General features: G+C 50.2%; 1 protein-coding gene across 1 annotated transcript in view; it reads left to right on the plus strand.

The window, feature by feature from the left end:
- Positions 1–23668, plus strand: part of TCERG1L (transcription elongation regulator 1 like) — a 220014-nt gene that overhangs the window by 159295 nt on the left and 37051 nt on the right. The window contains exons 7-8 of the mRNA XM_032174983.2: positions 6827–6981; positions 19163–19232. Coding sequence (XP_032030874.1) covers positions 6827–6981; positions 19163–19232 — 225 coding nt within the window. The remainder of the gene's footprint in view (positions 1–6826; positions 6982–19162; positions 19233–23668) is intronic.

Below are 23668 nucleotides of genomic sequence, written 5' to 3' on the forward strand. Positions count from 1 at the left end.
AGGCCCACTGGAGAGGGCCCCGCCTGGAGCATTCCACCAGGACTCTGGAACACAGGTTTCTAGGGTCTCAGTGCATCTGATTCTCGGGAATGAGCACATGGGGCTTAGGGTGAGCAGCCCAGCAGAGGAGCGAGGGAACCCAGCTTCCTCATGCTGCCCTGGCCTTTGGTGAACGTGCTTTCGTTTTCTGTGAAAAGTAGGACATTCGGGGAAATTCAGGTGGGTCCTGCTGCCCTGGCTGGAGATGAATCTAAGCCAAGCAGCCCTGCCCTTTCCTCCCTCTGCTAGAAGAGGCCATGCAGCCACCATCCTCACACACCACTCAGCCTAGTGTCTGGGGAGGCTTCAGTGGGACTCTCTGCTGCACGTCTTCCTGGACTCACTAACACTGATGCCTGCCCAGGACCTCTTAATGGATTCACCTGCCCAGACCCACTGATATGGTTTGGCTCTGTGTCCCCTCCTAAATCTTACCTTGAATTGCAATTCCATAATCCCCATGTGTCAAGGGCAGGAGCAGGTGGAGGTAATTGAATCATGGGGGCCATTTCCCCCATGCTGTTCTCCTGATAACGAGTGAGTTCTCATGAGATCTGATGGTTTTATAAGCGTCTGACATTTCCTATGCTGGCACTCATTCTCTCTCCTGCTGCCCTGTGAAGAAGTGCCTTCTGCCATGATTGTAAGTTTCCTGAGGCCTCCCCAGCCATGAGGAACTGTGAGTCAATTAAACCTCTTTTCATTATAAATTACCCAGTATCAGGTATTTCCTTATAGCAATGTGAGAATGGACTAATACAGTAAATTCTTACTAGGAGTGGGGTGCTGCTATAAGGATACCTGAAAATGTGGAAGCAACTTTGGAAATGGGTAACAGAAGAGGTTGGAACAGCTGGAAGGGCTCAGAAGAAGATAGCAAAATGTGGAAAAGTTTGAAACTTCCTAGAAACTTGGAGGGCTCAGAAGACAGGAAGATGTGGGAAAGTTTGGAACTTCCTAGAGACTTGTTGAATGGCTTTGACCAAAACATTGATAGTGATATAGACAATGAAGTCCAGGCTGAGGTGGTCTCAGATGGAGATGAGGAATTTGTTGGGAACTGGAGTAGAGGTCACTTTTGCTATGCTTTAGCAGAGACTGGCAGCTTTTTGCCCTTGCCCTAGAGATCTGTGGAACTTTGAACTTGAGAGAGATGATTTAGGGTATCTGGTGGAAGAAATTTCTAAGTGGCAAAGCATTCAAGAGGAGGAAGAGCATAACAGTTTGGAAAATTTGCAGCTTGACCATGCGATAGAAAAGAAAAACCCATTTTCTGGGGAAAAATTCAAGCCGGCTGCAGAAATTTGCATAAATAACAAGGAACCAAATGTTAATCACCAAGACAATGGGAAGAATGTCTCCAGGGTATGTCAGAGAGCTTCATGGCAACTCCTGCCATTACAGGCCTGGAGGGCTAGGAGGGTCCCCCTGCTCTGTGCAGCCTTGAAACAAGGTGCCCTGCATCCTAGCTGCTTCAGCATCAGCCATGGCTAACAGGGGCAAAGGTACATCTCAGGCCATTGCTTCTGAAGGTGCAAGCCCCAAGCCTTGGTGGCTTTCACATGTTGAGCCTGTGGGTACACAGAAGTCAAGAATTGAGGTTTGGGAACCTCCACCTAGATTTCAGAGGAAGTATGGAAATGCCTGGATGTCCAGGCAGAAATTTGCTGCAGGTGCAGAGCCCTCGTGGAGAACCTCTGTTAGGGCAGTGAAGAAGGGAAAGGTGGGGTCAGAGCCCCCACACAGAGTCTCTGCTGGGGCACTGCCTAGTGGAGCTGTGAGAAGAGGGCCACTGTCCTCCAGAACCCAGAATGGTAGATTCACCTACAGCTTGCACCATGCACCTGGAAAAGCCACAATCACTCAACACCAGCCCGTGAAAGCAGCCAGGAAGGGGGCTGTACCCTACAAAGCCACAGGGGAAGACCTACCCAAGGCTGAGGGAGCATGCCTCTTGCATCAGCATGATCTGGGTGTGAGATGTGGAGTCAAATGAGATCATTTTGGAACTTTAAGGCTTAATGACTGCCGTATTGGATTTTGGACTTGCATGGGGCCTATAGCCTCTTTGTTTTGGCCAATTTCTACCATTTAGTATGGGAGCATTTATCCAATGCCTGTACCCCCATTTGTATCTTGGAAGTAACTAACTTGCTTTTGATTTTACAGTCTCATAGGTGGAAGGGACATGCTTTGTCTCAGATGAGACTTTGGAGTTGGACTTTTGGGTTAATGCTGGAATGAATTAAGACTTTGGGGGACTGTTGGAAAGGCATGATTGGTTTTGAAATGTGAAAGGGACATGAGATTTGGGAGAGACCAGGGGCAGAATGATATGGTTTGGCTCTGTGTTCCCACCCAAATCTCACCTCATGGTAATCTCCATAATCCCCGTGTGTCAAGGGTGGGACCAGGTGGAGGTAATTGAATCATGGAAGTGCTTTCCCCCATGATGTTCTTGTGATAGTGAGTGAGTTCTCACCAGATCTGATAGTTTTATAAGAGTCTGGCACTTCCCCTGCTGGCACTCATTCTCTCTCCTGCTGCCCTGTGAAGAGGTGCCTTCTGCCATGATTGTAAGTTTCCTGAGGCCTCCCCAGCCATGAGGAACTGTGAGCCAATTAAACCTCTTTTCTTTATAAATTACCCAGTCTCAGGTATTTCCTTATAGCAATGTGAGAATGGACTCATACAGCAACTGACCTGCCCTCAGCCTAGTGCAGGATGACAGGAGATCCACGTGTGCTATCAGGGCCCAAAGTTGAGGTCCTGTTTCTCTTAAACTCTGCAGTGGGCAGAACAGAGCTCTTGCTGGTCCCTACCAGGCAATGGGTCATCCTCTCACCTCCTTCAGCTTCTTCTTCTCCCAGTCTTCTGGCCCTCACCTGGCTCAGGGCTCAGCCCTGGGTGTTCAGGAAAGCTGGTGAGTTCCCAGGTTAGGAAAGCTCCCCAAGCCAGTGGGAGGATTGGGACTGGATGAGGCCACTCAGCCAGTCTGACCCTGTGTCCCGAGGCCTCTGGCTTCCAGATAATTCTCCCACGGCCCTGTTGCTTGTGGAATGCAGTATGAATGCCAGACACTGTGTGCACCTAGCAGCTCTTGCTCACTGAGGCATCTCCAGTTCACTATCTGGTCCCTGGCTGAGCATCCCCGCACTTCAGTGACTCTAGGGGAGCACATAGGTCCCCCCAGCTCTGGGTGAGGCCATTGGAGGCTGGGGTGCTATGCCCAGATCACTGGTGTGCATAGAACCATGGGGGCAGGATGGCCTCCTGCCAGAAACATGGTGCTCAGCAGATCCATCTGCTGTACCCAGGTCACAGTAAGTTGTTCTGTGTTCTCCAGGTGAGGTCAGGCTCCCGGGGAGACCTTCATGGGTTTACACAACATGTTGTAAGTCTTAAGTGGCTAGAGAGGAACACAGAGAGCCAAGGACGCTTCTAGGATTTGCCACTCAGGCCAGTTGCAGAAAAAACATCCCGAGCAATACTGTTAGAAATGGGCCCTCTTGCTGCCGGGAGCGTCAGGCTTGGAGCTGCCTTTCCAGCCACCGTCCAGTCATGGAAGCTTCTGAAGCCCATGAGGGGCCAGATCTGGCCTTGCTCTGGTCCTGATACGCTGGGCATGAGACATACAGCATGAGGAGGTGGGCTCAGGATTTCTTCCCTCCCTGCACCCCCGCTGGCATCAGCGTCTCACTGATGATTCTAGCTGCATTCCTTGCAAGAGGAGTGCCTGGAGACAGAGCCCAATGTCGCAGTAGTAAAACTGTCCACGTCCTACGCGTTCCCAAAGAGCCCAGGCCTCGTGGGGAGCTAATGATAGGCTCTGCATGTGGCCCACTCACTCAGGCCATCACCAGGTCTGCGTCTGGAGGAAAGGAGTCAGTCCCTGCCCTGGGATTATGTTCCCTGTTGGCCCATGCTGTCTGCAGAGTTCATACAGTAGCTGAATTGTGCATAATTTACAGCACAGTGTAATTACCTTCAGCTTTAGACTCAATAAAAACTTCCTATGCTAGCCGGGTTCTGCACCATAAATGCATACCCACAGCCTCCCTGCAGGCCCCAGAGGTCAGGTATCCCTGGCCTGGGCTTGCTGGGGACAATGGTCTGCCTGATCTGAGAGCAGGAAGGGATCCAGCTACCTGGGCATGGAGTCTGCTGCGGTTGGCCAGCCTCATCTTCCAGCCTCCAGCATGGGCCCGTGAGCCTGCCTCCCCTGAGGGCAGGGCCTGGCATGGGAGTGTGATACACTCTATCTTGGTCCATTTCCCTAGTGGGGTGCACTGTCCAGATAAAGCAAATTCCCATTCCACCCCCCATCTGAAGGGTTGAGGGCATGAGGCCACCAGCGAGGGGAGGCGACCTTCTCAGGATCACCTGGTAGGTCAAGGGCAGGGCTGAAGCTGGAAAGTTTGCCAGGCAGAAGGGCAGCTCATATTCTCCCACATGGATGACCAGGCCAGCTGTGGCCAAGGCCTCCAGGCACAACACTTGGGGTTCAGGTCAGGGCTCCCAGATGCTGGCGCTCAGGACAGAGTGGCCCCAAGGGGGAAGCCCATTGATTCGTCTCCCACAGACTCAGGGCTCCAGTGACACACATTGATTCTGTTATAGTTGGGAGGATCAGAAGTCTGACACAGGTCTCAGTGGGCTAAAGTCAAGGTGTGGGCAGGGCTGGATCCTTCTGGAGCCTTTGGGGAGGTCCATTTCCTGCCTTTTCCATCTTCCAGAGGCCCCTGCAACCCTGAGCTCATGATTCCTTTCTTGAGCCTCAAGGCCAGGCATCTCCCGATCTCTGTCTCTGTGTGTGTGTGTGCACGTGTGTCTCTGTGTGTGTCTGTGTGCATGTGTGTCTCTGTGTGTGTGCATCTGTGTGTATTTATGTGTGTATCTCTGCATGTGTGTGTCTCTGTGCATGTGTATATGTGTGCATGTGTGACCCTGTGTGTGTGTATATATGTGTGCATGTGTCTGTGTGTGTGTGTATGTGTCTGTGTGTGTTTATGTGTGTATCTCTGCATGTGTGTCTCTGTGCATGTGTATCTATATCTGTGTGTTTATGTGTGTGTCTCTGTATTGTGTGTCTCTGTGTATGTGTATATGTGTGCATGTGTGTCTCTGTGTGTCCGTGTGTATGTGTGTTTGTGTGTGTCTCTATGAGTGTGTTTGTGTGAAACACCTCTGCCTCCATCTTCCTATCTCTTCCTCACTGATCTTCCCGCCTTCCTCTTAGAAGGACCCTTGTGATTACATTTGAGGCCACCTGAATGACCAAGCTATTCCCCCATCTCAGGGTCCTAATCCCAACTGTACAGACCTTTTGCCATGTAAGGTGATGCACACCTGTTCTGGGGATCAGTACGTGGATATCTTTGGAGCCATCATTTTGGCTCCCACGCTCATGAACATGGCTGGGCTGAGTAGTGGACCCGGCACACCTTCTCAGGGTGATTTCTGGGAAGGGTCCTGGTCTGCCCAGGGGTGCCGACATGCAGGGCCCCAGGCCCTGAGCCCTCTGCCTGGCCCCTGAAACGTGCCTGGCTGAGTGAAGCGTGGAGTGATTTTCTCCATGCAAAACAGAGTGGCTTCTTTTGGCACGAATCCACAGCTCCTCCAGAACCTGTGTGAGGCTGGCCGGAGTGAGGCGTGAGTGGGCTATCGGGGGCCCAGGCAGTGCCCGACAGTACCCCCAGCAGGTCGGGGGCCTCCCTCAGAGGGAAGTCAATAGCTAGTGGTGGGTATGTGGGTGTTCCCACCCATTCATTCCTACGTATCTGAGAAGTCCCAGGAGACTTGTGGAGCCAGAGGGACCTTCTGAAGTCAGAGAGGGGAGGGGGCTTGCCCCAGGGGAACCTCCTGGGACGTCCACACCTGGAACGGGCCTCGGTGCTAGCACAGGCCTCAATCTCTACAGCACCCTGACACCACTTAGGGGTTAAACCCAGAGCCCAGGCCGGCCTTGCCGGCCTTTATCTGCCGCGCTCGCTCGTGGGGACAGCACGGGGTCAGAGTGTCAGAGTGCAGAGTCTTCCGTGCACCTCCATGTCGCAGGTTCCCGGCCCCACCTTCCTCAGGGAGGGACTTTTTTCCTTTCCTTCCCTCTCAGTAGTTTTCTTCTCTCCATTTTTTTTCTTTTTAATCTTTTCTGATAACTTTTCACAGATAAGGGGTTTAAAAATGGCACATAATTCCTTTTAGATATCTTCAATTTCCACATATGAAAACACAAATCTTCCTGATTTGCCCATCCGCAAATGAGCAGGACACTGGGGCTGTGGTTGCTAATGACAGCAGCCCTTTTAATTATTCTGCTGCTGCCGGAGGGTGATGACCTGTGGCTGTGCACACTGCTTGATGGCCATGCAGAGCTCGACTGGGGAAGCGTAGGGAGCCACTCTCCGAATTACTCTATTGCCGGAACCAGGGCCAGAGGGGCCCCAGAGTGCTCTGCATCTGGAATGGAATTTCACTGAGGCAGTGACAGCTAGTGGGCTGGAGAGAGCTCTGCCTGCTTGTGACCTTGACGAGCTGCTTGGCTTCTCTGAATGTTGGTGTTCTTCCTGGTCTAAGGCTGGTGATAAGAATGTCTACCTGTTATCAAATGAGTCAGATCCGTAAGGTCACCTAAAAGGCATGCTTTGTCTTTAATATTCATACTGTCCGTAAACAAGATTTGCAAATGTGTGGATTTCGGTTGTGAGGGGCTTTTTCAGTGAGTGCTAACGACTTTCTAATTAAGTGTCTCCGAGAGCGACTGAGATGAGTTTTTCCGCTCAAACAGGTGTGTGGTCTGGACGGGCGATGACCGAGTTTTCTTCTTCAACCCAACGATGCACCTGTCTGTCTGGGAGAAGCCCATGGACCTGAAGGACCGCGGAGACCTCAACAGGATCATTGAGGACCCGCCCCACAAACGCAAGCTGGAGGCACCAGCAAGTAACTAAGCACTGGGTTATTTACACCTCCTTTGAAGTGTTTAAGCTGCTTATTTCTAATGAATGTAAAGTGAAATCATGTTTCTTCTTGGTTATGTTGAAAATTGACTATTAAGGAATCCTGTGCCCAATTGCAGAGTTTAGTAATCAAGTTTTTATGGCACTTCCTGCAGAAACCTTGATCCTTCCAAGCAGTCGACTCTGGCTGTCTTTTTGCATCACGTAAGGTGATTAATGCAGAGACGGCCATTCATTCCATCAGCCCCTCAAAGCTTCCATCCAGCATCACTGTTACCCAGCATTTTATTCTTGTTCCAAATGTCTTATGAATGCCACTTCAGAGACCAGATGTCCACAGATGGGAGTGTATTTTCTTCCACCTTACATTCACTTTAGACCTTTGCACCACATCGATCTGTTGTTGTGTTTGGATGGATGCCTCAATTCGATAAAACCCTGGTCACGGACAGGGGAAGAGATTTTCTTCAGCTGTAGAGGAATGGGGTGCTTGGCAGAGGCAGTTGTTGCTGACAATGCCTGCAAATCTTGTTTCGCCAAGAAACAGAGAGGAACTTTTAGCATTTTCACAAAGGATCTTTTCCTATTGGATCTAATACATATTTTATTAGCTGCTGCGTTGGGAAAGCCCTCCTCCCGGAGCATGTGGATTCAAACGGTCTTGACTCCACTGCAGACATTTGAGAACAGGAGCTCCCTGCCAACTTGAGAGGCAGAGATTCTTGGCTGCAAGGCCAGGCCGGTGAAATGGGAGCTTGACTCTTTGTTTTAGTTTTGTGTGGTATGAGGCAGAGACGCTTGGCTGCAAGGCCAGGCTGGTGAATGGGAGCTTGACTCTTTGTTTTAGTTTTGTGTGGTATTCTATTGGGTTCATAGTGGCATTTTTAATTTCACATCATTGAGGGCTAATGCTAGATGATGGCAATTCACACTTTGTGTCAAATCCAGAGGTATTTGACTGAAGCTTTAGAAGACAGTATTATAAAAGTTTTATCAGCATTTTTAACCATGCTAAGAGACATGGCGGTAGTCTTTTAAGATTGAGACATCACACGTTTAAAATGTTTATTCCACTTAAAATAGTAACAGCATTCTCCAGAGACTGAATCCACTGATGTTGGGAAAAGAAAAATCTCCAAGGTCCATATGGAATTGAATCTGTAAAATGTCGCTGTATTTAGGGACAATGAAGATTGAATTTGGCGACTGTGTTTCCTCCTTCGATCAGGTCACGTTCATTATTAAAAGGGGACCTTGTACGTCTTGAAAGAGTGCTTTAAAATCATTACAGAAAGCACCCTCTCAAGGTTCTCACTCATGGACAAGAGGATGGTGCACAGTTTAGGGAAATCATGACACCCTCAGATCTCACGAGAAACATTAAGGCACAGTTTGTCCTAACAATGATTTTATTTGCTTGGCAAAGGCAGATCATGCTGGCAGATTCCTCACTCCTTTCTTTAGCTTGTGTTCTTGTAGATAAGTTGGTGCTGTTTCATTTTCTCCCCCAAAAATTGGTAGTAATGAGAAAGAAATGAACTGATTAAAGGCAATGCATAGTTGCTCTCTCATTTCTATTGTTTGGACCAAATCAGGTCAGGTCTGGAAAGAGGTAGGGAGGCGTCTGCAAACGCCCCAACTGGGCCACCTGCGGTCTCAGGGCTCGCCAGGACTGTGGGTGGATGACAGGGGCCTGGATTACCCGGCTCATAGCTCAATGCTCCGTCTCCTTCTTTTGACAAGAATCTCATGTTATACTCTGAAAGGTAGAGAGTTAAGGTTTTACAACCAGAAATACCTGATTAATTTAGATTTAGCATGTTATGGTATTTTGTCTGATACCCATTTTATTATGGTAGACCTAAGTACTCTACTTAGACATGACAAAATTACATGTAGTTATAAAACGGTTTTTAATCTTACTTTCCTCCTCATATAAAGAGAGGAAGAGATTTGTCTTCAACCAGTCTTTTTTTTTTTTTTAACCTGAATCTTAAGGGTATGCAAATGACTTCGATTCTAAACTTCCGGTTGCCAGAGTAGAATTGATGTCTAAGAGCACAACTTCTAATTCCCTAAAATGCATGCAGGGAGCTTTGCAGCAAAACAATTAGGACAGGAAGTGTTTCTGGAGGGTTAATTAATGATCAGGGAGCAGAGTTGATGACCTGCAGCCATCAGCAGTGACTGGCCTTCTCCCTGGCCGATGGCTCATCAGATATATAACCCTAATTATGATAACAAGCTCTAGGGGAGACGGCTCTGGGTGGGGAGTTTTGTTTTTCACAGTTTGTTCGACTATCAGTCATTGCAGATTTGAATATGTTCATACCTATTTGTCGTCTGCAATGGGACAATTAAGCATTTCAGTCGACACCCATTATTTTTCAAGAGGCAAATGAAGTAAAAGAATTTCGTAAAATGGCTGCCACATTGAACTGCTCTCAGGTCTCAGGGGCGTGTGTGTGTGTGAGCGTGTGTGCCTGCGTGTGCGTGTGTGTTGAGTGGGGATATGAGACGTGGAAGTTGTGGCTCACAGTGCCAGGCAGCTGTGGGAGACAGGATGCAGCGCCGCCAGAAGTGCTGAGACGTTCGTTATTCCGCAGATAAGGAAAGAGTCCGCTTTTTCATTCTGTTAGCACTGCTGAAGGATTCCAGCGAAGTCTTGAATTATTTTCTAATTACCTTGCAGTGCATCCAGATTTTTTATAGCTGTAGTAACTATGCTGTTAGTTGAGAATAAATGCCAGTAGAACTGGAGGAAAATGAGAAGTGCAAGGCTTCACCCCCAGCCCCATCCGTCCCATGCCATGCAGATCTCGGAGATCTTACCAACACTTCAGTTTGGAGGGTGCAGGCTGTTGTGTTCCCACCTGTGCCCGCATTTCCCAGGCCTATCAGAGGTGTGGTTCTCTCACTGTCTTCGCCTGCAGCAGCCAAACCCTCTCTTGATAGTGACGGCAGAAACCCCCCTGCCATCTGGCTGTGCACCTGCAGCCCCGCCACCTTGGCCCGCTCTGCCTGCCTTGGCCACAGGGGTCACCTGTCACTTCACTGGGACATTTGGTGCAGCCTGGTGGGAAGTGTTGGAGCTGGGGCCCTCGGGTTCTTCCTCTGGGGTGGAGGGAGGAGAGGCAGGGGAGAGAGGGAATACATACCCTGGCCTCTTTCCTCCTGACTGGCTGTCTCTGTTAGTGCCTCCCAGGGGTCGAGGAGCACCAGGCGCCCTGGGGTAAGAAGTGAAGAGAGAGCCTTCACACTGCCTCGGGGAGGCGAGGGACCGCCTGCAGGGACCCTGGGTGTGTTCAACCCCCACACTTGGTTCCGTGGACTCCACTCCTCAGTCCCATGCAGCAGGTGCCATCAGCATTGCAGACCCCTTTGCTGCTGTAACAAATGATCACCACGGGGCTAAAAGCCACACAAGGTGATGATCTTACAGTTCTGGAGGGCAGACGTCGAGCAGAGGCCTCGCTGGCATTGGCAGGGCTGTGTTCTTTCTAGGGGATCCAGGGGAGATTTCCTTGACTCCTGGCCCCCTCGTCCATCTTCTTGCCTCTCTCTTCTCTCTCTGGCTCTGGCCCTTCTGCCTCCTGCTTCCACTCTGAAGGGTCCCTGTGGTCTGTGGGGCCACCTGGGTGATACAGGATGGTCTCCCACCTCAAGGGGAGCTGTTCAGCAACCTCCGTCCCTTTTGCCAGGTAGCCCAGTGTATGCACACCTTCCAGGATTCAGATGTGAGCATTGCTTGGGAATGGTGGGGGGCATTAATCGGTGACCCAGGCTTGCTTTACAGAGAGGGAATTTAAAAAGGAGCTTACCTAACTTGCCCAGGGCCGCCCCTCTACTGAAGGGAAACGGGGATGTGCACCCCGGCGGGTCTGATGCCAGACCTGAGGGCAGCCTGGCCAGGCCCCCGTGAGCCTGTGACGGACACAGGTGACTCTTTGTGCGAGCTCACCAGGCAGCAGCTGCAGCAGCCATGCACTCAACACTGTCCCTCCCTAGTGTGCGGGCGGATGACGTGGACTTCACTGGGCTTAATTGCTCTGTAAACACTTTAGCCATTTATATTCAAGACCAATGTAAATTGATAATGACATTCATTTCACCAAGTAGGATGTAAAATTGTCCGGTGGGTAAACACAGCTGTGACTGGTGAATGGGTCACTTTCCCAAGCGTTGTCTGTCTGAGAAGACAGCGCACGCTGGATCTATCTCACCAGGGGCCCAGGCAGCCAGGGCACTTGGGGGGACCCAGGCCCGCTGAAAACACAAATGCCAGAGCCCTGGAGGGTGGTGAGCTAGTGTGGCTCTGTCCGTGAGGATTCAGGGTGACGTGGGAGGCTCTGCCCACCCGGAACCCACCTGCCCCGGGCTCCTTGGGAGGAACCCTGGCCTTCACATCACGGCACCCTCCGCTGGCCTCCAGGGCCTGAGCCTCCTCTTTGCACGATGAATGAACCAGGTGGCTTGTTTGCTAAGCTCCATTTTAGTGCCCACTTTGTTTAGTCTCTATAACATGATGCCAAGATGAAGCAGGTGAGCCGCGACAGGTGTCTCTTCCTTGCAGAATCCTGAGTTGACTGTTCAGGAAGTCGAGTGTGAGGGTGGAGCTTGCAGGGCAGCCAGTGCAAGGGAAGGGGTGAGCTGGGATGCAGGAGCTTGGAGAGTCTCTAGGACAATCTGATCACACTCACCCCTCAGCTTGCTGTGTTTGGCCTCAGCTGGGAGGCCGGATGGGCAGGGCAGGGGCTGAGCCAGGCTCCTGGATGCACCAGTGAATTCAGTGGAGAAAGAGAGACGCTAGAATAGCATTTTTCAAAGTAGTTTCCCCCAGGACCTAAGACATCAAGCCACCACCCACCTCCTGGGCCAGGAGCAAAGGAAGGAAAGGGAAGGGAGGGGAAGTTAGAAAGGAGGAAAGGAAAGGAAAGAAGGAAGGGAGCAAGGGAAGGGAGGGAAGAGAGGAAGTTCATTTTCTTCTGAACCAATCCTTTATTTAGGGACTGGTGACTGGCCAAGCCCTGGGCTAGACACAGGACGCAAAAGATGAGCAGATGTTGGGCAGGGAGCGCTCTGTCTTGCAGGTTGGGGAACAGAAGTAAGCGACAATGGATGGGTGGAGTGGGGTGACCCAGCGCAGCAGCCAGGGGCTTCTCCCTGAGGCACGGTCACTCACACTGGACCCCAGGAGGCAGGGAGGGGAGGTGAAGGGTGTGTTTTGAGCTCTAAGGCAAGAGGAAGAAGCTGCGTTTGAGTTTGAGCTGAGAGGGGTGGAGGGTGGGTGTCTGGGGCCAGTGAGCCTCCAGGAGTGGAAGGCTCGGGGAAGCCCTGCAGAGATCACAGCACCCGTGGTGTGGCATTTCCAAGTGGCCACGGGGAGGTTCCCCATTATGATTATTGACCAAATCCAGAACTTCCTCCCGGAGTTTCAGCTGGGAGCCCAGGCCTAGCAAAGCAAAGTGACCGTGTCAGGTCCATCTCCTATTCGGGGTAGTTGCAGCTCTGCTACGGCTCTTTCTATCCCTAAACTTCACACCCATCACGTTTCTCTCATACACAGGACGCAGTCTAGGAATGCAGAGAAGCCCAGTTTCGGCATCTGTGGGCACCTGGCTGGACCTGCTGGTGGAGTGGGGTGGATCAAACCTGGCCCCTGCACAGCCAGGCCTCTTGCCCCCCAGTGCAGGTGGCACCCCCACCACCTCTCCTGGCAGGAGCTCAGCCCCACAGGGCCCAGCTGCCCTGAGTCGTGTGCCTTGCCCTCTCTGCCAAGGGCTCCTGCTCTGCATCTCGTCCCAGTGCCCGCCCTTGTTTGCCTCCTGGGCACCCCTCGCACAGCTGCCTGCCTGTAGATGAGTTCTGGCCAAGTCCCTGCAAGGTGCTCTCTGGGGTCCTGGCCCATGCAGGAGGAACCCCCACTGTGTCCCTCTTTGCGCCCAGGAAAGCCACAGTCCTGGGAGAACACTGACTTTTCCACGAAGATGCTGAGCCTGAGTGCTGCCTAGATGGGGGTGGACCTGAGGTTAAGGCATGACCTGGGGTTCGCATCCAACTCGCAGGGTGGAGTGCAACTGTTCTGGGGAGGGAGGATGACACCACCTTCTAACCTACCAAGCTCCATCCTCCTCAGGACTCAGGATCCGAGCAAGCAAGGTAGGACATTGGACAGGATGCAGAGTGGGAGACCCCATCAGAGAGGGCAGAGCACGCAGCTCAGGGCCACTCGGCGGCAGGGTCCTGTGGAGCTGAGCTCCTGCCAGGAGCAGGGATGGAGGTGTCACCTGCACTGGAGGTGAGAGGCCTGGCTGTGCAGGGGCTGGGTCCACCAGCAGGTCCAGCCAGGCACCCACAGATACCAAAACTAGACCTCTCTGTATTCGTAGGGTACATTCTGCGTATGAGAGAAATGTGATGAGTGGGAAGTTTAGGTGTGCCAAGGATCCCATCTGAATGCGAATCTGCCTTACACACCAACGTTCAGCTCCTGTGATTCCATAGTAAGTTTTACCAAAGGTTGTGCCTACCCTCTCTAAGAAGACTGACAAAATTGGGTATATTCCCCACCACTCACAGAAAGGAAGACATCTGGCCCAGAGACTCAGGACTTTTACTACCTTCTGCAGCCAGCCACATTCCCTGAACTCAGTGACTTACAAACACACTCAGACACACACACAAGTGCATATATACACACACAGACACATACACAGAGACACACACAAACGCATACACATACACATATACACAGACACAAGCACACACACACATATACATACAGAAACACACACGTACACATACACACAGACACATACACAGACACAGACACACAGACACACACACAGACACACACGTACATATGCATAGCCTTGCTGGCAAATGCATAAAAAAAACATGTAAAAAATACACAGATATTGGTGTGTGTGTGCATTAATAAAACATGTTAGAGATTGACACGCTGCTGCACGCTGTCTGCACCGCACCTGTAACGCGTCTTGGCTATCTTTCAGACTCAGAGCCTCCCTGTTTCCTGTACCCAGTTCCTTCTCCCTCCAATCCCCTGCTTTTCTCTCCTATCCATCTCCTGTCCCCCCACCCTTGCCCTGTCTGGATGCATGATGACTTCCTCAGAGTCTCCTCTTGGATGGACATCTGGGTCATCTGCTTTGTGCTCACACACACAGTGCTGGAAATAACATTTTTGTACCTAGGTTTTTACCTTAGGAGTGTTTCTGCAAACATATCGATTGTGTAATTTCCCATTATTAGAATTGTTGTCTCAAAAGGTACATGCATTTTAGATTTTGGGCAGGTATTGCCGAATCTTCTCCCAAAGAGATTGATCAGTTCACACTTGTACTAGTAGATTCTGCATGATCTCCTTAGCACTGTAGAGCATCAGACTTAATTCTTAAAGCCATTCTTTGCTTCAGTTGGCATTGCTTTAATTTTGAGTGAAATCGAACAGTTTTTCACAGGTTTGTTGGCCATTTGTTTTGTGTTTGTGTTCCTTATCTTTCTTACTGAGTTATTTGGACTTGAAAATCAAGGCTATCAGTGTTTGGCTACAATATTATTACAATATTTTACTGGCCTTTCGATTTTTTTGCCATAGAACAAGTTGTCCTTGATTTTTTTCTCTCATTGTGGTAAAATATATATAACATGAAGTTGACCATTTAACCATTTGTAAGTGTACAATTCAGTGGCGTTAAGTATGTTCACAATGTTGTATAGCTGTCAACACTACCTATTCCTGTAACTCTTTCCTCACCCATAGCAGAAACTCTCCAATGATGAAGAAGTGTCACAAAGATTTTCCCCTTATGTTTTCTTCAACAACCTTTATAGTTGTAACTTGTAAGGTTAACTCCATTTGGGTTAATTTTTACACATAGACTTCCTCAGGGATGATTTCTGTCAAATTTTTTTATCAGATGAATTGGCCCTACTTTCCTAGCTTTGCATGCTTTTGAGTTTTTTGTTGAAAAGTAGATATACTAGGCATTGTAATGGGGCAACTTTGATGGAAATCAGATTCTCCCACTTCCCAGAGATCGCTGATGTGGGCGTGTGCAGGCAGGAGCCATCCATGTGTGTCTTTTCCAAGGTGATGCCCATGAAGCCTGTATTCCTCATCATGTGTGGTGACTGAAGCTTCTGTTCCCTTGTCTTTGCAGTCAGCTGAGAACGGCAGCCTCTCTAGTGATATTCTTTTTTTTTAGTATTATTATTTGAGACAGAGTTTCGCTCTGTCGCACAGGCTGGAATGCAGTGGTGCCATCTTGGCTCACTACAGAGTTCAAAAAATTGAACTCTCCTGGGTTCAAAAAATTCTCCTGCCTCAGCCTCCTGAGTAGCTGAGATTACAGGCATGTGCCACCACACCCGGCTAATTTTTGTATTTTTAGTAGAGACGGGGTTTCACCATGTTGGCCAGGCTGGTCTCGAACTCCTGACCTCAGGTGATCCGCCCACCTTCACCTCCCAAAGTGCTAGGATTATAGACGTAAGCCATTGCACTCAGCCTCTAGCACTAGTGTTACACCAGCCCTAGCTTTTATAAGTGTCTGATCTGCTTCCAGAGAGCTGAAATACTTGCTTCTAATCCCCCTACAGCTTGACGGCAGTCTTGGTGGGGACCCAACCAGAGAGCTTGCTATGCCGCTGTTGTACACGGCAACCCCTCTGGTTTTGTATTCTTTAAGTCTGTTAAATTTATACGTATTTTTATTTATGAGTCTGCATCGTAATTAGGAAAGCTTTTCCCGTGTTGAAACTATTCAAAACGAACCAATGTTTAAAACCCTAAAAAATTACCTATATTATACACAGGTACTTTAAATAATATGTGTGTAATTGTATGACCTCATTTTTTAAGTTTTAAGAAATGTGGATGTTTCCCCCGTGGGCCCCCTGGGTACGTTCTGGTGTGGGTGGAGGAGGGGTGCCACTCGCATGCCTTCTTCCAAGCAGAGCAGGAATGTTCCCTCCCCTGGACACAGCAGGCACGAGGCACACCTTGGAAAAGATTTCAAACACCACGAGGCGCAGAAAGGCAGTCAGGTGGGGGGCCCGGGGGGAGCTGAGAGAGCCTCTGTGAGGCCCCGGTGCCTCCGGATGAGATGGCCAGAAGGCCCAGTGACCCAGGTAGGAACGATCAGGAGGGACCAGGGAGAAGCCAGGGCACCAGGGAGGGAAAACCAGGAGGGCACAGTGAGATCTCAGGACCCAGCGCCCCAGCGGGAGAGGACTCAGGGGCACAGCCGAGGAGTCCTGCACTTCCTTGGAGGGTGTTGGGGTGCGGAGGCTGAGGCAGGGAGCAGGGTGTCCAGGGTGTGCTCAGTTTTGTTTTTTTTTTTTTTTTTTTTTTTTGAGATTGAGTTTTGATCTTTGACCCAGGCTAGAGTGCAGTGGCACAATCTCGGCTCACTGCAACCTCTGCCTTGTGTTTTCAAGTGATTCTCCTGCCTCAGCCTCCTGAGTAGCTGGGATTACAGGCACCTGCCACCACACCCAGCTAATTTTTATATTTTTAATAGAAACGAGGTTTCCCCATGTTGGCCAGGCTGGTCTCAAACTCCTGACCTCATGATCCACCCACCTCGGCCTCCCAAAGTGCTGGGATTACTGACGTGAGCCACTGTGCCTGGCCAGTGCCCTCAGTTTGAATAGGAAGAGCGGGTTCCCACAGCCGGGAAGTAGAAATGCCTGGAGGTGGCCCGGCATGGTGGCTCACGCCTGTAATCGCAGCATTATGGAAGGCTGAGGGGGGCGAATCACTTGGGGTCAGGAGTTCAAGACCAACCTGGCCAACATGGTAAAACCCTGTCTCTACTAAAAACATGAAAATTAGCCTGGTGTGGTGGCGGGTGCCTGTGATTCCAGCTGCTTGGGAGGCTGAGGCAAGAGAATTGCTTAAGCCCGGGAAGCAGAGGTTGCAGTGAGCCGAGATCGCACCACTGCACTCCAGCCTGGGTGACAGGCTGAACATGGAGAACCTCTGAGTGTGGGCCTGGGCGAGGTGCTGCTGGGGCCACCCCTCCCTAGGGCAGCAGCCACAGAGGTGGCCCCAGTCTCGTGGTTTCCTCTCAAGAACATGATGTAGAAGTGCTTACCCCAGGCCCTCGTCCTGAAGCTGGGCAGAGTGAGACTCTGTCTCAAAAAAAAACCAGAAATGCCTGGAGGTGCTGGGCTTGGCACGAGTGAAGCTTGGGAAGCAGGGGGGCATAAAGTGTGTCCTTTGGGGTCCCAGCCTAGAGGGCTGTGTTGGGCTGTGGAGCACGTGCAGAAGGCAGCCAGAGAGGAGGAAGTGGACACCCTCCAGTGTCCTCGCGTCCCTTCCATGGCCCCTCGGTTGTCATCAATGGTCTTGGCTCTAGACCAGTGGCTCTCAACTGGGGAGGGCAAATTTACCCCTGTAGACATTTGGGAACTTCTGGAGGCATTTTCATTAGCACGGTGGGGAGGGGGCAGGGATCAAGGAGGCTGAGAGACACCTGCAGGGTGCAGGGCGGCCCCCAGGGCAGAGCAATCCAGCTCCGGAGTCAGCACTGCCAGGGTCAGGGCCAGGGCACAGGGCGGCTCCCAGGGCACAGCAATCCAGCTCCGGAGTCAGCACTGCCAGGGTCAGGGCCAGGGGCTGCTGAAAAGCCAGGAAGCTCCACTTGGGCTGTGGCTCCTCAGCCTTCCCTGGGCCAAGTTCTGCTCATCCCCCACTCTGCACTGCCCACGGGAATTCCTTCCTCCTAGGCCTGCATCCTTTCAGAAGGGTGCAGCAGCCACCCAGGGTGTGCGTGACAGATACTGCAGCCTTGCTGGAAGGTGCAGGGCAGACACGCCGCACCCCGGTCCTGCTAAGGCAGCCTCTGTTGTCCCCTGGCTCGTATGGGCAGGGGCGTCCATGAGCTGCCTGGGCGGCTCAGGTGGCGGAGGCCCCACAAGGGTGATGCAGCATGACTGTGGTGAGCCGGGGCTTCCAAAGCCTGACCCTGTCCTCTTACCAAAGGCCCCACGCTGCACAGTGAAAACAAGCCTGTAAATAGATTTGAACTGTGAGCTGGTAACAGAGCCATTATTGGGGTGCTAAAAACGGGTGTAGGGAGAATTGTCAGGTTTTATAGAAAGAAAATGTGCGGAGGCCCCTGCAGTTGTTGAAACTGATGTCTTTTCTCATCAACTCTGCGCTCATCCTAAGCTGAGCACTGTTTTCATTACAGACCCTCCCAGGAAGGAGGTGCAGGCTCAGCAGTCACTGGGAAGGTGGCCCAAGGCTGGATGGGAAGATGGAGGGACGCTCTGCCCAGCCCAGCCCAGACTAGTTCAGCCTCGCCCAGCCCAGCTCAATTGGCCACCCAAGCTGGGCGGGGCGGAATGAGCCAGAGGTAGACACAGAATGAGAAGCAGGTGGGAGGCCGTTGTGATGCTCGGCGCATGTGGAAGTCACTCCACCTGTCAGGGCAGAAGCGATGACACTCCAGACCATCTGCACGCTCATCTTTCCTCTTCCCTCCTGGAGAACCATAGGAAACACCAAAGCACCTTTTTACTTTTTCATTCCAAAACCTCATCAAACATTTTCAGGGCTGACCACCTCAGAATGGAAATAAGGGACCATGTCTTCAAAATCAGTTTGGCTTTTGGAAGTAGATGGGTGTCCATAGTGAGGCATGGCCGCATGTGGGGTAGGGGGAATCTCGTTATCTGTTGCAGTGGATGGAGAGGAGCTGAGCGTGGGCCTGTTGGAGGTGCTGCTGGGGGCTACCCTTCCCTGGGGCAGTGGCTGCAGAGGTGCAGTCTCATGGTTCCCTCTCAAGAACATGACATAGATTTGCTCATCCCGGGCTGTCGTCCTGAGGCTGAGCAGAGCCCACCTGTAATTCTGCAGCCTCCAGCCCCTCTGGAAGGCCCAGCACCTGCTAAACAGACAGTATCTAAAGAGGACCTCTCTGCAGAACAGCACAGTCAGATTTCTGTTCTGCTGAAATGTAAAAGCATGTGTGCCAAGAGGAAACTCGTTGTAGGATTTCACATCAATCTTTAAGAGAAGCCTGTTGTCTTAATTTCTAGATAAGTCTGCTTGAAAGTGAGTGTCACCTGGTGGTTTTGCCAAAGCCCTGAGCGCTGACAACTTTAAGCGTGTTCATCTGATTTTCTTTCAGCTGACAACAGCGATGGGTCCAGTTCTGAAGACGGCAGGGAAGACCAAGATGTGAAAACCAAGAGGAACCGGTAGGTGGCCGTGCTCTTCCCCAGCGGGTCTTTCCCTACTGGGTACTCAGGTGGTGTAGAAAGAAAAGGCATCATTTTGACCACATTGACTATGAGCAAAGAGCTAATTCAAACGCTGGACAGATGGTAAGAGGTCTCAGGTTCTGTCTTAGCAGTGTCCTGGGCACCTGCTGAAGCAGGTATCTCAGAGCTGTCTTCTTGATACCCCAAATCTCCTCCTTAGAAAGTCACTTTTGGGGGCCAAAGGATGCTGTGTAGGCCACAGGGGATGGACAAGGAGCACCTCTAACGGGGGCCGAGGGCTCCAGGAAAGGGCCCAGTGCAGCCTCTCTGATTTCACCGTCACACGTGGACCTCAGCTAAGCTGGTCTCTGCTGATCTTTGGATATGTGTGCTTAATTTAAAACACAAGATGAGCTTCCTGAGGCACAGGAAACATGGAATGTGGCCATGATTTGATGAATTTTGAACTTGTGTGGGAGGAAAAGCGCAGAGGAATCCGAAGCAGCTGGGGCTGTCCGCCTCATCACCCGGCTGCACTCCCCATCCCGTGGGGCTGGTCTCAGTTCCCAACAGTTGGCATCTCAACAACATCGAAACGCTAATTTTAGTTTTAATCATCTGAATGACTTCCGTCATTGAAAACCAACTTTGAAACATGCACGGATGTTTTGCATGGAGCTGCCTCCGTTTTGGCAGCTGTTCATTTCCATGTTGGTTCCAGCCTTGAAGATTCCGTGGGAGAGGGAGACTCACGGGGAGGCTGGGGCCCCCGCTGAGATCTGGGAAGAAAATGCTTTGGTGTTCATTCTGCAGCCAGCCTGAGGACTGAGCACGCCCATCCCGTCCTGGGCATTCGTTCATGAGCCGGTTTACAAAGCCGTGCCCTCTGTTTGGAAGCTTCACCATAGGGCAGGTTTTCCCAAAGCTCTTCCGGAGCACCAAGCTGCATGCCCCCTGCTCAGAGCAAATCGCCCCAGGCCGGATGAACCATCAGCATCAGCGTGGCATTTTGATCCCTCTTTGGGAAGGTTATTGTCAATAAGTCCGTGTACTCCTCAAGCTCCTAGCTGCTTTTATGTATTTCTGTGTCGCAGAATCTGACCCGGATAGTTAGAGTACATGCCTCCAGGGGGCCTGCTGAAGTCTGTCCATTTGGACCTGCCCTTTTTGTGTGGATAGTGTCATTTTGCCTCATCAAAGAGCACTTAAAATTCTCCTGCAATGTGTGACTCATCAGCAGCCTGGTTATGATGTTTAAGAAACAAGCAAATAAGCTGCGATGATGATTGTTTTGGACACCAGTCTCTACTCCCCACATTTCTTGTGAACCCTGGCACAATCGATACACATTTTGGGCATTCATGCACAGATGGAATTAAATCAATTGTGAAAGTGATTCAGGGCCACATGAAACTTTTCCTGAAATTCTCTCGGAGGAGAAATACGTCACAATGACAAGCATTCAAATTACTGAAATATTCGTATCTATGTGGTGAGTGTCATTTCAAATAGCTTGTTATTTACTATTTAGAGGGATGCGTTCGCGATGACCATGCATCTTCCCTGGGACTGGAAAATAGATTCATGACCGCTCGGCCCCTTGCTGCTCAGGGCCTAGAGGTGCTGCCAGCTTCTGATGAATGGGTCTTTTCTTAGTTCAGACCTGCTTTGATCTTTGGTCTTCTGACTTTATAACTCTCTCTTTCAAATGGGCTCTGGGGAGCATCCCGTGCACAGTCCCCTCCCTCCTGTCCCTCTGACTTCACGTGTGCAGGGTGGTGGTCTCTGCTGAGTGATATCACTGCAGTTGTCTCCCACCTTCCCCCAAGAATGAGCGCCTGAGCGTCGGAAACCTGGACACCGCGCCTCGAATCACACCTGTGATTTCTGGAATTGCTGCGGTGTTTGGAAGTGGAAATATATTTTCTTAAGTCATCAGATTGTTTTGTGCGGCTGTGGCCGAGGGCTTGTGAAATGCACAGTGTAGCTTGCACGGGTGCTTACGGGAATGCCCCCACTGATTTGCTTCCTCTCCAGAAGGTGGGAGTGTTTTCAGTACTCTTTTCATATAATTCAGTTACCCCATATTTATGGTGTAATTAGGGTTTGCCGGGGGGTTGATGCCCATCCCTGCAGGGATGCAGAGATCACTGAGTGAGTGGGGGAGTCAGTTTTCCCCAAAACTCAGTACTTTCTTCACAAGGCTGGTTATCAAATATTTGGCTCACTCTATCACCACTTGGAGGTATAAATTTATCACAATCTCAGGTAGTTTCCTCTCCCATAAGAGAACATATTTGTTCTGTGTTATGAGAAATGACAGTTTAACTCTTCAGGGTGATCCACCACTTCTGTGGTAAGAAACGCTCATCTTGAACGAGGAGGAAGAGAGGGTCAGAGCAGATCACAGGATGACAGGCAGAGGGACACGGGGGTGTGGGCCCTGAGGGGACAGCCAGGGTGGGAGAAGCCAAAGAGGAAATGGTCACGTGAGGGGGACACAGGTGATGTGGTTTGCCTCTGGCTGTCCACCCAACCCTCATCTGAAATTATAATCCCTATGTAGTATGGTTTGGCTGTGTCCCCACCCAAGTCTCATCTTGAATTATAGCTCCCATAATTCCCACGTGTCATGAGAGGGACCCAGTGAGAGGTAACTGAATCACCAGGGCTGCTCTTTCCCTGGCTGTTCTCATGATAGTGACTAAGTCTCATGAGATCTGATGGTTTTATAAAGGAGAGTCCCCGTGCACACACTCTCCTTGCCTGCCGCCGTGCAACATGCGTCTTTCGCCTTCCACCGTGATTGTGAGGCCTCCCCAGACACATGGAACTGTGAGTCCATTCAACTTCTTTTTCTTTATAAATCACCCAGCCTCGGGTATGTCTTTTTCAGCAGCCTGAGAGCGGCGTGTGTCAGGGGAGGGGACTTGTGGGAGGCGATTGGATCATGGGGGCAGTTTCCTGCATGGCGGTCTCATAATAGTACGTGAGTTCTCACAAGATTTGGTGGTTTAAAAGTTCGTGGAAGTCCCCCCTGTCCCCACTCTCTCTCCTGCCACCATGGAAGACAGGCCTTGCTTCCTCTTCAACTTTCGCCAAGACCGAAAGTTTCCTGAGGCCTCCCGAACCGTGTGGAACTGTGAGTCAATTACACCTCCTTTCTTGGTGAATTACCCAATCTCAGGTAGTTCTTTATAGCAGTGTGAGAATGGACTAATACAACAGGTTAGGTCAGTTCAAAAGATCCCAGGAGACAGAGTGATTTCCATCAAAGCCAAACAGTTCTGTTGTGATAGGAGACACAGGTGGCGTAAGATGGTCCAGTGTGTGCTTAGCTGCCTGACACTGGGTTGAAAAGGCTCTACAAATATGTGAAAAATCTAATATACCCAATTAAGGGTAATAGTTATTTTACCTACTTTTAACTTTTTATTATGGAAAAGTTCAACATCAAAGCTGAAATAACACAGTTCACCTCCATGCATTCATTCCCCAACATCACCTCAAGGCCAGAGTTTTTCTGCTTTAGTCCATGCCCCTCTAGATTAGTTTGAAACAAACCCCCAACATCATATAAATCTTATTTGTAAATATTCTAGAACATAATACTACAATATAAGGAATTTAAAAATATAAGCATGGTAACATAATCACATCTTAAAAAACAGAAATAATTCTTAACATCATCAAATGGGTTCCCTGCCATGGTTTAAATTTCCTTGATTTTTTTTTTTTCTCTTAGAGGTTTGCTTTCATATCAGGACTAAGTCAGTTTTGGGTATTGCCCTCTGCTTCTCTCTCCTAAACCTCTTTTAATCTGCTGGTGTTTTCCCTTCTACACTTCATTTTTATTTTCTTCATTTGTTTTTGAAGAAGCAAGAGATTTTTTACAAGTGTTGCATTTCCCATCATTTGGACATAGAACATCGCATTCCTGGAGCATGGTTTGGACACAGATCATGCCTGGGGCGTGGTTTAGGGGCCTGTTCTTCTGTCCCCTGTATTTTTGGTGAATCTGCAGTCATATCCAAGCTTTATCAGAGTCGGGTTTGATTAGTGCTCTGGCAGGACTAATGGTGGCTTTGAGTTCCTTCCATCAGGAAGCAGGTGATGTCGGCTCGTCTGTCTTTTTGTGATGCAAGCACATGATTTACCTTGATCTACGACTTCCTTAGAGACTGCTAAGTGCTAATCTCTTAATTCTGCCATTTTATTCACATTTACTAGTTTGCCTACTTTTATAAAGAGGAACTCAACCTCGTAAACTATTGGCTCCCTCAAGGTATCGTTTAAACTGAAAACACACAATAAACACTTGATTCTTTCCTTTAAATATCAATTTCCAAAATACTGCATCAGTTCCCCAGTATCCTTGAAAGATGACCAACTTACTGTGAATTGGATGTAAACACAGCTGATGTTTTAGTCGA

The sequence above is a fragment of the Hylobates moloch genome, unplaced genomic scaffold (assembly GCF_009828535.3).
Source record: "Hylobates moloch isolate HMO894 unplaced genomic scaffold, HMol_V3 SCAFFOLD_3, whole genome shotgun sequence".
NCBI classification, from domain to species: Eukaryota; Metazoa; Chordata; class Mammalia; order Primates; family Hylobatidae; genus Hylobates; species Hylobates moloch.